The sequence below is a fragment of the Tiliqua scincoides genome, chromosome 1 (assembly GCF_035046505.1).
Source record: "Tiliqua scincoides isolate rTilSci1 chromosome 1, rTilSci1.hap2, whole genome shotgun sequence".
NCBI classification, from domain to species: Eukaryota; Metazoa; Chordata; class Lepidosauria; order Squamata; family Scincidae; genus Tiliqua; species Tiliqua scincoides.
Window position 1 is genome coordinate 189,838,433 of NC_089821.1, and position 15,328 is coordinate 189,853,760.

General features: G+C 39.7%; 1 protein-coding gene across 4 annotated transcripts in view; it reads right to left on the reverse strand.

Moving 5' to 3' along the window:
• USP45 (ubiquitin specific peptidase 45) overlaps window positions 1–15,328 on the reverse strand; it is a 78,761-nt gene that overhangs the window by 18,861 nt on the left and 44,572 nt on the right. The window contains exons 10-14 of one of the 4 annotated variants that reach the window (XM_066612909.1): window positions 14,749–14,830; window positions 13,204–13,295; window positions 10,769–10,825; window positions 7,276–7,425; window positions 2,557–3,238 (exon numbers count right to left, since the gene is read on the reverse strand). In XM_066612909.1, coding sequence (XP_066469006.1) covers window positions 2,557–3,238; window positions 7,276–7,425; window positions 10,769–10,825; window positions 13,204–13,295; window positions 14,749–14,830 — 1,063 coding nt within the window. Of the gene's footprint in view, window positions 1–2,556; window positions 3,239–7,275; window positions 7,426–10,768; window positions 10,826–13,203; window positions 13,296–14,748; window positions 14,831–15,328 lie in introns of those variants that run through there. The other 3 variants (XR_010793645.1, XM_066612917.1, XM_066612925.1) reach the window with 3 other exon arrangements.

Genomic DNA, 15,328 nt, shown 5'->3' on the forward strand with positions numbered 1-15,328 from the left:
GCCTATGTTTTTGGCAAGGCTGCATCAGTGGGGAAGGGATAGGATAGGGCTCCAGGTCTTTCAATCCCATTGGGCTTTCCTTTGAGAACACTGGCTTTCAGAACTGAGGGACCATACACAGAATGATCAAAAGTAATGAAAAGTGGAAAAGCTACTGTTCTTTATTTTCATGCTAACTATTTAAACATGCTCTACCTATTTCCATAACAAGAGGAAACAGGGCAGTAATTTAAAGCACCATGCAATTTGCCATTCACCTGAGGGGGTGGCACTAGACCCTGGTGAATGCACAGTCGGCATACCATTCTCACCACTTTTGTTCCAGGAGTGGAAGCCAACACAGCAGCAGGATTCTATACAGTTTTTATGTGCACCCTTTCTCTGCTTCCAATAAAGAAAGATCAACAGGACAGATAGCTCCCATAGCACTTGCCCTGTGCTTTCCTGACTTACAGCCCAATACTATCCACACTTCCCCACTGAATCTAATGGGACTTACTTCTGAGTAGATGTGCATAGGATTGGGCTGCCAGAAGCTACAGCTGCTACAAGTGAATATTCCTAACTTTATCCTGGCAGGAGAAAGTGAAAAATCACATCAAACAGGTGGACAGAGCAGGGCTGTGGAAGACACCCGAAAACCAGAAAGGTTGGGTGATCATAGTTTCAAAACTTATTTGCAAGGAGGATTAACTGAATCCCACTAACAAATCCCACAAGAGTCCATCCCAAATAGAGTGCAAATCATTCTGAACACTGATCATAATGCTGGTCCTTCCCTAGACTAGACTAGCAGCTATTTTGAGATTGAATAATTCTAGCAACTTTAGTAAAAATAAAATTATCAACCAACTCTGCAAACAAACTTTAAACTTGAATTTTCTTCAAAAAAGAAATCATAAATGGATAAAGCAAGTCAAATAGTCACCAACATCAAACCAATCAGACAGTTTAGTAATTACTTCACAGTACAAAATGGTTCTACAATTATGAAAGTGGCCCAACGCTGAAAATTTGACCTCACAAATCAGTTAAGAGGGAAAAGGGTGAAAGCACTAATTCAGATAGCTTTGGAACCATAATTAAATGAACTCATGGAAGAAAGTCTACAATGGCAAATTAGTGATGACAATCTCCAGGTTGCATCCAAAGGTGCTGCAAATAGATACTTCTGCTTATGCAAGGCAGCACCCCTACCAATCCTCTTTTGCCATGGCAGCCTCCTGCACCTTCACTATTAGAGTCTTCTGATCCACAACATAAGATTTTCAAGGGCAGAGGAGGTTGTAGTGGAAGGAAAGGTGAGAAATTCTTGCTGTGTAAGCAGAGTTCCACTTGCTCTAATTTGGATACAAACTTCCATATACAGAGGCAACCCACCTCTGAATAACAGGTGCTAAGCCAAACAACGGGAGAAGTCCTGGAGTAGGCAGAGTTTGGACATACCCAACAATGCAGTGGCTATGTTCTTAATGGCAAATGGATGCATTTTCCTTGACAAATCAATGGCAAATATTACCACATAACCATTGCACAACTGCTCCATTCTAAAATCAACCTCATCGTCCATGCTCAACATGAGAGGAAATAGGATATCGGTTTAAAAGTTGTATTTGTCAGTGCTTTTTGACCACAAGAGGGCATTAAAACACAAAATAAACACAGGTACTGAAAAATGCAACAAACCTGATTCTGGGGCCCTGAAATACCTCTATCACAACAACAACAATAAATTGTATAGTTATATAACTAGGGGATACACATACATTTTATTCATCTACAAGCCTTGTACTGTCAATTTGTTTTAAGGAAGTTTTCTTTTAGAATTTTGAACACTGCAAGTGTATGTATGTGTGATATAAATTTAATGGGCTGAAAGATTTGGGACTGCAGGAAAACTGTGGGGAAGACAAAAGTGTCTGAAAAGTCAGGGAGAAAAACAGGACCTTCTGGAAAATGGCCAGTTGATGAGCCTGATGGACACCATATGATATACAGTGTACATCATAATACTAAGTTCATTATCCAAAGCAGTAAAGAAATGCTGTACTAGGATTAATCAAAATTAAATAAATAATAAAGTAAAACATAAACAGTGAGCTTTGTTACTCTGTTATTCTTCGGTCTCTTTTTGTTGGACCTAGTAAGGTTGTTTCCCTACTTTGAACTTTGGATTTGTCTTCTAATGGACCAACACAGCCACCTATGATTGTGTGATAGTGTTGTATGGCACAACAATTCAGTCTAGAACCGCCCTAGTAATATGGATCAAGGATTCAAAGAGTTACTTCAGGCCTCCTCAAGGGCTTCAGCATGCCCAATAGGAGATCTAGATTTTCTCCTTTTGAATAACTCATCTCCACCCCATGTCAAAAAGACAATGATACTCCCCTCAGAATCAAGTATAGTTTGTCTTGCATCTTGTGGGGCACAAATCCAAAACCCTCCTGAGGATGAAAGAATTGCTCAGTACTCTGGACGTTGGTCATTTTGTTAAACAACTTTTCAAGTGAAACAAACAAGTAAACCAAAACAAGTAAACCAACACTATATTACCTGTAGAATTTGCTTTCTTCTGGTGTTTTTGTTTCTGTTCTGTACAATTTTCACACAAAAGCTTGTTATTTCCCATTAACAGCTCCACAGATGTGAACTGATAGAGGCATGATTGAACTGAACATTCCTTAGAACTCGTTGTATAAGTCTGAGACAGGGTCTGGAAAGCATTTTGCGGGTTTTGCAACATTGAGGGGTTTTCAGATGAAAAAGCTAAATTGTGTGACAGACTTGGTAGCTTATCCTTATTGGGGGGCCCTTCACTCTCATTGCCAAAGCCAAGTTTCGCTAAGGAACTAGCCAGTGTTTCCGTATTGCTATCGTTTGTTTTGCTGTGTTGTAATTTAATGTTCGCTGATAAGTGCTTGTGCCCATCAGTATATAAACCAGGAGTGCTACAAGCTCTACAGGAGATGGTTTGCTTAGAAGTATTTTCACTTTCGGAGGCCTCACTGTCTGCATCAACGCTACTTTCAGAATGGCTGGCTTCTTTTTCACTGCCTTCAGTCTGACTTCCATTTGCTGTGGACTCCATCATTGTATTGCTCTCTCTTGCGCGGGGAATACTGGAGTTGCCTTCAGTTTTAGCATTTCTGGTATTTTCATGCATAATAAAAGGACTTGTTTCTTCTTCTCCAGAGGAAGATTTCTTTGCAAGTCTTCTCTCATGATTTACTTGGTTCTGTCAATGTCCACGTCATCATTATCAAAGCATCAAAAAGGGGGGAAAACACAAATTTGTTGAAAAGTCATCTCTCTCTCTCTCTCTCTCTCTCTCTCTCTCTCACACACACACACACACACACACACTCACTCACTCACACTCACAAAACCTGGTGTTTAACTAGCATCAACCTTGAATATGGAAGTTCACATGGTTTAAATCAGACAATGTCTCCCAAGAAACAGAACCAATGCACATTCATCACAGTCCTAATCAATTGTGAGAGCCTTTGCATGGAAAGAGATTCTGTTTGTGGTACCTGCCCAATTTAACACTTACAGAGTCATGGTTGAATACAGGCTTATGCACATATAGACCCAAATTTTGAGGGATAACAATCACAAAGATCAAGTCTGTGCACCTTATTGGTTTCTATGCATATGTACATCAGAACATGACTTAAATGCATGACCACTGGGCAGGGTAATGAAGAGTTAGCAAGTACACCAGAAAAGCAAGATGAAACAGTGATTCTGACACGAACACCCCTCAATAATGTGTAGACTGGAGAATGCCTGCAGAAGACTTATGTCTTCCAAAAAGCTATAATCTTCAGAAGCTATAATACCTTTGCAATAAAATGAATGTTTTATATTTATAAAAACATTCATAAATATTTGAAAAACTAAATGTATTTTGAAAACATAAACCTTAGGGTCAAACTAGATCTACATCTAAATGTGCAATAGGGGCGGGGAGTTTAGCTTATTTATAACTGTGCTGTGGGCATGAAATTCAGTAACACTGTAGAGGAAAGTTTTAGTCCTTTGCTGCTGCTATGTTTTTGAACCCAGTGGTGAGCAGGGTATTTTTAGATGGAAAAAAAAAATTCCATTGAATGCCACAACTATTTAAAAATAAGATTAATTCCTCATTGGATCACATTGCACATTTAGGTGCATGATGAGCTTGATCCTAAGGTTATCAAATTAGCTGAACTACAATTGCATCTTCCATCATTAAGGGCCCAGTCTTATCCAACTTCCCAGTGCTGATGCAGCTGTGCCAACGTGTCGTGCACTGCATCTTGTAGTGAGGGGACAGTAACTCTCACCTCAGGGCTGCATTGTGGCTACACCAGTTCTGGAAAGTTGAACTGGGTCCTAAATCAGGTCTATAGGGCAAAACCGATGCCATTTTTGGATGCAGCACTCCAAATATACCCAAGAATAGGCCTAACTTTTTAGACAGCAAAATTGTGTAGGTCTGTGTATTAGTATAGCTAGGCTTTCTATCCTTCTTGGCAGGGGCATGGAATTTCCTGTTTTAAGCAAACTTTTCTGTAAAATTTAAATATGGTAAACATCCCTTAGGTGACAATCTGAAATCACCTCACTTGGGACTATGGTTCACTGAAATCACTTGAGCAAACACACAGTACATGTGATTGACTGAGGAGACCAGGAAAACTTTCCACCCTGCCAAGAGAGAAGAAATTAGCAAGGAATTATGCAAATTAAAAAACATGATGAGCCATGAATGTAAGAACAAAATCATTATTGGTCATCCATAGGTCAGCCTGCTTCTCAGAAAATTTATTTCCTTTTTAAAAAAACTTTCGTGTTTGAACACTAATTTAAAATTCAAGAGTTTCTAAAGTTTGTTACAATACTTCTTATCTAACAATAAAAGAGTGTGGTTTATAGGTGATGAACTGGAAAAGATTAAGAATGAATATTCCTATATAGACAAATGGCTCTTACCTGGTAAACATTCCCTGAACCAACTCCTTAGATCAGCCATTTTCAACCACAGTGTGCCACGACTGGTCCACTGGTGTGCCACAGGAATTTGAGGGAAGATCATTTATCAGTAGGGCCAATGGGGGATGTGAGCCCTCCACTGGCAGCTTGGTGTGCCTTGTCAATTGTCAAAAACCTGATGGTGTGCCTTGACAATTTTAGTGCTTTGTCAGTGTGCCATGAAATAAGAAAGGTTGAAAATGGCTGCCTTAGATGATGCAAGTTTGTATTCTTTTTTTTTTATCACTCATGTTTCCTGCTGACCTTCTGCACCTTCCTTTTAACAAAGACCTGATACTAGATGATAAACAAATTCCACGTGCCATCTCACTTATGATAAGATAGCAGCCACATGTCTACTATGTGGAAGTGTAGCACATGAGAAAAATTTGAGAGTGTAGCAAATGAGAAAAATTTTAGGGCTTCCTTTCAACACTAGAATTCCCCTTTGTTCTGCAGGTAAGTCCCATAATGAAAATTATAGAATAGAAAAGATTTACAACTTATAAGCAATTAAGGATCTAACCCCATTCTCAACAACAATCTGTTATGAGAGTGATCAGCAGAATTGCTGCTGCAAATGAAAACCATACTGTAGGAAGTAGTTCCATATATTATTCTGTATTATAAGGACAATATTCTCACCCTGTTGAAAAGCCTAAGATTTCCATGGGATTCAGTGGCTGAGGGACTGAAGGGTTTTTCTCATTCTTAGTGAGAAAAAAGAGGGGCTCAGTTATAAGAACATAAGAACATAAGAACAGCCCCACTGGATCAGGCCATAGGCCCATCTAGTCCAGCTTCCTGTATCTCACAGCGGCCCACCAAATGCCCCAGGGAGCACACCAGATAACAAGAGACCTGCATCCTGGTGCCCTCCCTTGCATCTGGCATTCTGACATAACCTATTTCTAAAATCAGGAGGTTGCGCTTACACATCATGGCTTGTACCCTGTAATGGATTTTTCCTCCAGAAACTTGTCCAATCCCCTTTTAAAGGCGTCCAGGCCAGTCGCCATCACCACATCATGCACACTTTGTTACATGGGATTGCTTTCCCCAGATAGCATGGCCATTGTAATTGAAGCAGTGTCTTGTATGTGGTTGACCAATTGCAATGGGCGCCAAATGGATACTACTGGTGATCATAAATAATTCCATTCTCCTCCTCTCATATCTGGACCATGTTGCTCAGCTTGCATAGAGGAACTTCACACGTACACCCAATCACAACATATCCCAGGAAAGAATTAAAAAAAGAAAAACAAGAGGGAGCAATGCTGAGGAGGACAAAAAAATCAAACTGCACACATCACAATGGATATCATAAAGATTAAAATGATCCAAATGTAAAGATGTGCTTTCTAGATTGTGAAAAATAAACATTTGAAATGAAGAGATTTTAAAAAACCAAACAGGACACAGGAAGTGCTGCCAGACTGCCCCAGAGGCATCATGCTCACTGCTCAGCTGCTTCACAAGACACTCATCTGTTAGATGCTAAAGGATATAGTTTACAATTTGCAGTAAAGCAAGATGGCTTAAAATATTACATTTTCTCTATAACAATTTAAACATAAAAAGGTTTTCTTGTAAAACAGCATACAGCAGAATATTTGCAGCCAGAATATCAGCTCCCATGTGCTGTCATTCTAGCATATCAGCAGCATACTGTGCCACCATCAGGAAGAACCCTGTTAAAGAGGCTGAACTATGGTTCTCAGGCCCTTGGGCCACTGGAGGCTGAGCACATCATGGAAGTCATGTTCCAAGTCTCCAGGGAAACTGTGTTGGCTGTACTTCTCCTGTAGCACACCCTGCCAACTGATCCACCAAATGGCACTAATGCTGACTTGTCTGCTCTCTTGGCCAGTTCTGTATTGCTTGCAATTGCAGCCAGAAGCAAACTTGGACAACAGAGGGGAAAAGGAGGAAAGAGGGCAGAGATAGGAATATGAATTTTTTTAACAAGTGAGATCAATTTAAAAATGTTCTGGAAAATTTAGTCTTCTCCCTGTACCTTTGAGTAACAATTTATGTCCTCTGTTTTTGAAGTATATCAATAAGACAACAGAAGTCCTGGAAGAGCCAAATCTATATACATAAACATATCGAACACAGATCTAGAGATTAAAAGTGTATGCTATCCTAAATGAGTATCCTAGCTACTCCAGATTCCCACAAACCACATTCAGATTTGTTTTAAGAGTATATGCAGTCCTATACAGATCACCCATGTTACTATGTTCTCACCTTTTCCTTTGTTAACAAGTGTTTCCTAGGCAGTTTTGATTGCTGATTATTCAGAGCAGCAATAAAAGAAGAATTGCTGTATTGATCAACATCTGCTTCAAGGACAGGTTTAACTTTACTTGTCCTCCCAAAAGGGACAGGTTTTGAAATCTGAAGGAAAAAAAACAGTGTAGTTATTCAGAGTGCAATATATAAAATACCTATGTATTCCTATTTAAAGGATTCCCACAAGTGGAACAATGAGAAGACAGATTAAGGGAATACCACAGATCACCCAGAAAACTTCAGGCCTCAGTGCCTCCCAGAAGCTTCATTCAGCAGCACACCTGATCATGCAGAGGCCCTCTGCCTCAGATCCAATGTACTCATTCCTAGGTACTTGTAATAGTTTAGGTACCTAAAAAATTCTGGTAGTTAAGAGCCAAACATCTCTGAACATAAGTAATTTCTTTTCAAAGGAAACATCTCTCAAAAAAGACCTAAAAGAAACATTCCTCTGATCACAGACAAGGTACCTTTCTTTGGGAAGAACTTGCCTCATCACCTGTCAAACTTAGTGCCTGTCTACTAGCCTGTCCATCCAGAATGGCAATGGCCCCAAAGATTCCCTGACTGAAAAGCAACCACAGGTGAGATGTCAGGCTGTTCAATTGAGAGGGAGAAGCTCACGGTCTGCTCTTTGTTGGTTCTCTTGCTTACATGACTTAGGGCACAATCCTAACCCCTTATGTCAGTGCTTTCCAGCAGCCAATGCACCTGTGCTGCATCCTGCAGTTGGATGTCACTCAGGGAGGCCTCCTGAAAGTAAGCGAATGTTTGTTCCCTTACCTCGGAGCTTCACTGCTCTTATGTCAGTGCTGGAAAGCACTGACATAAGGGGTTAGGATTGTGCCTATAGTGAGATAAACAAAATACATCAGTGTTTCTCAAACTGTGGGTTGGGACCCACTAGATGGGTCGCTAGCCAATATCAGGTTGGCCCCCATTCATTTCAATATTTTATTTTTAATATATTAGACTTGATGCTATCATGGTATGTGACTGTAATTGGGGAAATGTTACACATCTGTACTTTTAAGAGGCTACTATGTATAAGCTTTTAACAATGATAGTCAATGGGACTTACTCCTGGATAAGTGTGGGTAGGATTGCAGCCCAGGATTGTTAAAAATTTTCCTGCTTGATGATGTCACTTCCAGTCATGATGTCACTTCTGGTGGGTCCTGACAGATTCTCGTTCTAAAAATTGGGTCCCAGTGCTAAACGTTTGAGAACCACTTCAATACATGAAGTCTTGCCAAGAACTCTCTACAAAATGATGCCACCTATGTCTCACATTCTATTATTGATAGAGCTGCATGGCAGCACATGTGAATGCAAATGCATGTATAGCACAGAGACCTACATGGGTAGTACATATTTGACCATAATCAAGTAATAGGCAGCCAATTAACTGTAGAGTAGATGGAATAAAGATTTAGAAAGAAAGTTATAAATTGGATTGAACAAGGAGGGGGGAAAAGGTAGAAACAATATAAAGTGAAAATCTCCTCTGAGCTACTAAAATTAGCCACCTCTACTTTGCTTTGACCCTTGCTAACCTAGCTTTCCCCACTCCTTCTCCACAGTCGTTATCCATGAGCTCCACTACTGAATGATGGTGTCATTAGACCACAATTAATTCTTTATATAGTTAGTCTTCTGGTTCAAAGTTCCTTTCTTGGGTTGGCCAACGCTTGGTTGTTTTTAGGCATATATAGTATACCTTTTTTTTTTAAATTAATAACTGCCAAAAAGATTGGGGAAAGTATTGCTGTAATTGTTTCTTTTTAAAAATTGCATGCATTTAAAATAGTCCAGCTTATTGTATTAGGAATGTGATGAACAGGTTTGTATAGGCTAGCCAGATGCCATGCAGTCTAAATCTCCCAGTTATTATTAACCTACAGGCCTTTCATGGGAAAAAGCAAGTCAATCTAATTTTCTACAGGGCACACTCAGACACCTGACAAGGCTAGGCTTAAATTAAATATAAACACCAGTTGATTTGTATTTAGGGCAATTCTTAAGCCATGAGGCAATTGAGATCACTAGCTAGCTCAGGACCTGCATCCATCCGATAGAGCTACAGTAGTACAGTAGTACAGTAGAGTAGTACAGATATCTACTCTACAGTTAATTGGCTGCCTATTACTTGATTATGGTCAAATATGTACTACCCATGTAGGTCTCTGTGCTATACATGCATTTGCATTCACATGTGCTGCCATGCAGCTCTATCAATAATAGAATGTGAGACATAGGTGGCATCATTTTGTAGAGAGTTCTTGGCAAGACTTCATGTATTGAAGTGGTTCTCAAACGTTTAGCACTGGGACCCAATTTTTAGAATGAGAATCTGTCAGGACCCACCAGAAGTGACATCATGACTCTCTCAAACTTCTCTTAAATGCCACAGTACTGATTTTTCCCCACACCCTAAGTAAGACAATTTTTAAAATTACTAAATTGTCCAACTTCTCTCTCTCTTTCTCTCTCATATTAAATACTTTATATAATCTATTTTAGATGGAAAAAACAATTAGTCCAGCCACATTTATCAATGCTAAACAATTTCAGGATCCTTAGCTGAATCTGTGAGAATGAACCAAGATGGGCCCTAATGTGTTTTGCCCCATTTAATTTGCCCCATTTAATGTGTTTTGCCCCATTGAGCTCCCCTTTAGAGAGAGGTTGAGGGGGCTGAGATGTGCACACTTTAGCTCACTGTTTATGCCAGTGAAACACCTATAACTATTTCCTGTGCATGGCAATCACTCAGGTTACTGCTTATACAATTTTCAACCTTTTTCATCTCATGGTACGATGACAAGGCACAAAAACTGGCAACGCACACCATCAGGTTTCTGACAATTGACAAGGCACACCATGCTGCCAGTGGGGGGCTCACATCCCACACTGACCCTACTAATAAACGATTTCCCCTCAAATTCCTGTGGCACACCTGTGGACCATTTGCGACACACCAATATGCCGTAGCACAGTGGTTGAAAATGGCTGAGTATATCATTCACCTCTGATATCAGGAAATATAAAATTTTGCTTTTCTGGTATAAAATGAGTGCAGTGTATACAAACACAAAGATGTCTGTCAGATGTATATGTGGAAATTACAATATTTTATACAAAGTTTCATATTTTATTTGAAAATAAAATAATCTGACTTCAAGGGCTCAATCCAGCATGGTTAATCCATGCATATTAAAAGATACTGTATAGTATTTAAAAAAATCCAGTACTATCAATGCAGGCACGTTCAACAACATCTACTTAAGACAGTTTTGTTCCCCCCGTCCTAAGTCTGACAGGCAACTGGCAATACCTTGGCTGACTATCCCAACCATCAGTTTGGTGAGAATTCACTGATCTTCAAACACAGTAGCATAGGTAAATGGAATGGTTGTGGTCATTTAATAAATAGGTTGTTTCTTACCCTCTCTTCTATTATAGGGAGTGAAAGGTCAATGAAAGGTTCCTTTACTGTGGAAATCTTAAAAGGGAATAAAAAAAGAAGCACATCAACACTGAGTATGTACTTTTTGGAGTTGCACCATACATCAAAATACCCAAATAATAATAATAATACCCAATTAATGAAAAAATGTAATACATTTAAAGCAATAAATAACTTCAAAGGGATACTTTTCAAGAAGCTGAGCAACTGTGACACCACCACTGTCACCAGCAGGCCTCAAAAACACAAAAATGTCTGGCCATGGGCCTACGCTAACAACATAGAAGACAGAATTAATGCCGTAATCAGGGATTCCCTGCAGACATCCTCATTAAACAAAAGTTTGAAGGTAGCCATTGTTTTTTCCCAAAGTGAGTTGAGTTCTGAGAGGCACATGAAGTATTTCCAGATAGTGGGTGGGCTGAAGGGAGCAAAAGCAAAAGGACAGCTACAGTTGTACAAATGTGGGCTTTGCCAGGAGGATTCTAGCATTGTTTCTACAGACAGGGACTCAGCATGTCCAAAACGCAAGCCAAATTTTGCAGTTCAGGGCACCGGTTTCCAGCAACTAGTCCCTGCCAATGCTGGCAAGGGAATCTGAACTGGAAACTTGTTTACCAGGACTGTAGCTAGGAAATGCCTGACACCAGCATGGACAGGACTGAAAAGATGAGGCCACAGCAATACAGAACAAAATGTTAATCTTTCTGGCATCCCAATCCTAGCCATATGCATGGATCTAGCTATGTGCAATGCTGCTGGCTCAGTGACATGTTCTGTGACATTTTGCTGATGTAGTACTCAATATACACCATATTCAGTAATTTCCTGGTACAACAAGTCTTAGGATGCATCTTCTTCAGTTGTTCTTTTTCCAGGATACACAATGAGAACACATTGTGCAGTTTATTGGTTAACATAAAGAAGGACTTTCCAGAACTGCTCTGCAGGCCTGATACAGTACGAAACATGGCCTGCTTCTGTGGAAGCACATTTGGGTCCTCTGGAGGGGCTTCTGAGCTCAGCAGAGGCCGAGGACGACCATCCCTGGCCTCTGCCAAGCTTAGAGTGAGTTCAGGCGAAGAAAAAATGCAGCTTCTGGTTTCACAGAGAAACCGGAAGTGACATTTTTAACGCCTTATAAGGCATTAAAAAGTCACTTTCAGTTTCTCTGTGAAAATGGAAGTCATGTTATTTTGCCTGCCAGGGATAGATGTCCTCGGCCTCTGCTGAGTTCAGAATACCCTTCAAAGGTGAGGGGAGCTCCTGACAGGGGGAGCCCCCCCCGAGATGGCTGTTTGCCCGTATTCACTGTTTCAGCTATCCGTGGGGATCCCAGAATGGAACCCCCATGGATATGAGACACACCTGTATTTATTCTGCAAAAAATTTTATACTGCTCTTTTACAGTGAAGCAAATGTAAGAGCATTCCAGGAATACAGAGAGAGACAGATAAATTGTCCCTCTTTAGGCCAGAAAGGAAATGGGTAGGCAAACAAATTTGTAAGGTGAGGCAAAGCAACCTAAACATGAAGTTCTTCACTGACATCAACCAATGTACTTAAATTGATCATACACACAAAACAAGAATCTGTTTAGAACTTTAGGTAAATGGTTATACTAGGAATACATCATATCGTAAAAATAAGAAACAAAGGACAGCATGCAAGATGACAGCAGGAGAAGTCATTGAAGAGTTGGCTATATACCACCTTCTAAGCTTTCGGAATATCACCCAATATGGTATAAAGATCTTCTGTTAAAGATTATTATCCCCCTTCCCCCCTAATCCATCATAGACTGCAGCTCAACCGATGGCTTGTGGACATGTGGGCTCAACCACAAGTAACCTACATGTGCTCACTGATCTTTCAATTAAAACTTATCCCCTTCCCCATTCTTATATTATATTACAGTCCTGTTTACCATCACTGATAGTTTTCCTTTCATACTATAAACAGTCAAGGAACTATGAAGAGTATCTACACAGGAAAACTTGCAAACCTTTGGTGGTACCGTGTCAGTTTTGTGATAGGGCTGAGGTTGCTAAATTTTTCTTTAAGCAAAGAAGCAGCATAGTGGTAGTGAGAGGGAGGTTTTTAATTTCTTTAAAAATCTGGAAAATTATTCACAGATTGTTAAATTGCACTTTTTCAGTAACAGAATTCATTTCAGTAACATAATTCAGCTCTCTTCTCTATACAGAGGAACTGTAGGATATTTTGGAACAAGAAATGTATTACTTCTCTCTGCAAGGAAAAAGAATTTAAAAATGCAATAGGTACTTTAAACAATTTGGTTTCTGATATTCCATTGTAAGACATTAATGAAACAGAAAAAACAAAACTCAAAACACAGCATGTTTAAATCATTGTGAAATTTTCTATAACAAACCAAATTCCAGAATACCTACATTTTCACATTCCTCACACATGATAGTGCTAGTCAATTCACCAACAAAGATCCTATCTATGAAGTTCATCTTCACACCCTCTCTTCCATATGCTGAAAAAATATTACTTTTTTTATAATGTGAAAACACGCATATCCATTCTAAATACAGTACAATTCATTCTAGACTACTTTTTCTCCCCCCACCAAAAAAAAATTCTGTAGGAAACATCAATACTGTCAAATATAGAATGTATACTCTACATTCATCAATACTTAATAAAATTCTTGATAGTTATCCATAATGCTACTTTATTTCAGTTTCTGCAATTGGATAAGGGTGCATCTTTACACACTCGAATGCCTCATTTTTAATGTGAATATAGGCATTAGTTTTTATGTTACATAGTGGACATTTTTACTGTGCTATATAAAGCATCCGCAGAAGTCCAGAAGGAAACCATATGTGATCTAGAAGCATCATTAGTGCTTCTGTTTTCATTTTTTCCCCCTGGTATTAACATTAAAACAGCAGCTGGAGAGAAGACAATCAGGCTGAAACCCTGGTGTACGCGGGTGGGTTTTTAACCCACACCTGAAGCTTGCAAAATTACTTACCTGAGGCCTCCACAGACCTGTCCTGGGTCAAGCCAGGCCAGCAACCCAATCTTTCGGTCTCCACGACCTCAGAATGGCCTGCAGATGCCTCCAGAAGCTACTTCTGGTCATACCGGAAGTTGTCTCTGAAAACCGAAAGTAGCTTCCGGAGACTTCTGCAGGCAATTCCGAGGCCCAGGGAGACCAACAGAGTGGGTTGCCAGCCTACCGGCCTGGTTTGACCCACTGGAGGAGAGTTCCAGAGGCTCCAGATAAGTAATTGCAGGGTGCCTCCAGAGGCACCCATGTGGACCCTCTGTATCTGTGGATGGTTAAATCCACAGATATGGGATCCATGGATGCAGAAGGTTCACAGTAGTTATTCTACAGCGCAATGCATTTTTAAGCAAGACGTCCCAACCTCACATAGATATGGAGATTTGTAGCACTTTATAACTGGACTGGTCAGCCTGAGTGCAGTTTTCAAGCAGTTATGGGCTAAATGGTGCAATGAAAACTAAAGTGGCTTGAGATCTGCAGTCAGAGATGTTTTTTATGTTAGAAAAGCTAGTAACCATGCCTGTTAAATTAAGGCTGCAGTCCTAAACACACTGACTCCGATATCCCACTGGATGTATTGCAACAGGCTAGGAATCAGGTTGCAGGTTTTCAAATCAATATGTCAGTGACTTCAGACCAGAAGCAAACCTAACATACCTAAATAAGAAAATCAGAATACTGCATGTATAAGACAATCTGATCAATTGTTTTGCATGTGCATTAGATGGCATCAGAATAATAAGCACAGGCCATGTAAAAGACACAAAGTATTTCAGAACTCAATTGTGATTCAAAGGAAATTAAAAATTCATGACTAGACCATTTCATAACAGTAGCTCATTTGCAAAAGCAAACCAAAATAAAATTCTATGCAAATAATACGACAGAGCTTTGGTAAAGAGCAACATACCTTTGACTTTTCTTTTTGTCTCCTCATCTGCTGTTTTAGTTGTTGGATTATTGAATGCTTTTAAGATTGCACCTTGTATGCGCTGAAATATAAATGCTTGTTAGAAGTACATAGTTATAAGTATCTTTGAAGAGATCAGATAGTCACAAAAGTATACTCAGTATGGAGCTACCCTTCAAGACAACTCAGAAACATCAGATAGAGCAAGATGCTGTTGCATGTTTACTAATGGATATTGAAGGCACAAACATATACTGTACAGCCAATATTACCTCAACGGTACTGGCTACCAAAATGATTCTGGGCTCAATTCAGCCTTTAACAATCCTCACTCCCTGGGCCTAAGATAATTCAGAGACCACCTCTCTTTGTATCAGCCTCCACACCAGCTTTGATCATCCAATACTGTTTCATGTTTCTTCCAAGTGTGGTGAGAACTCAAAGAAGGTCAGCTGTGAACAATTATTTCAAAGAGATGCATAGTTCATTTTCCTTATTGGCCTTTAAGAAGAGTGTGTGATGAATTTCTGGTCTGGCATTTGTTCTAGTGGTTTGTCTGGTGGGTCTTTTTTTTAATGAC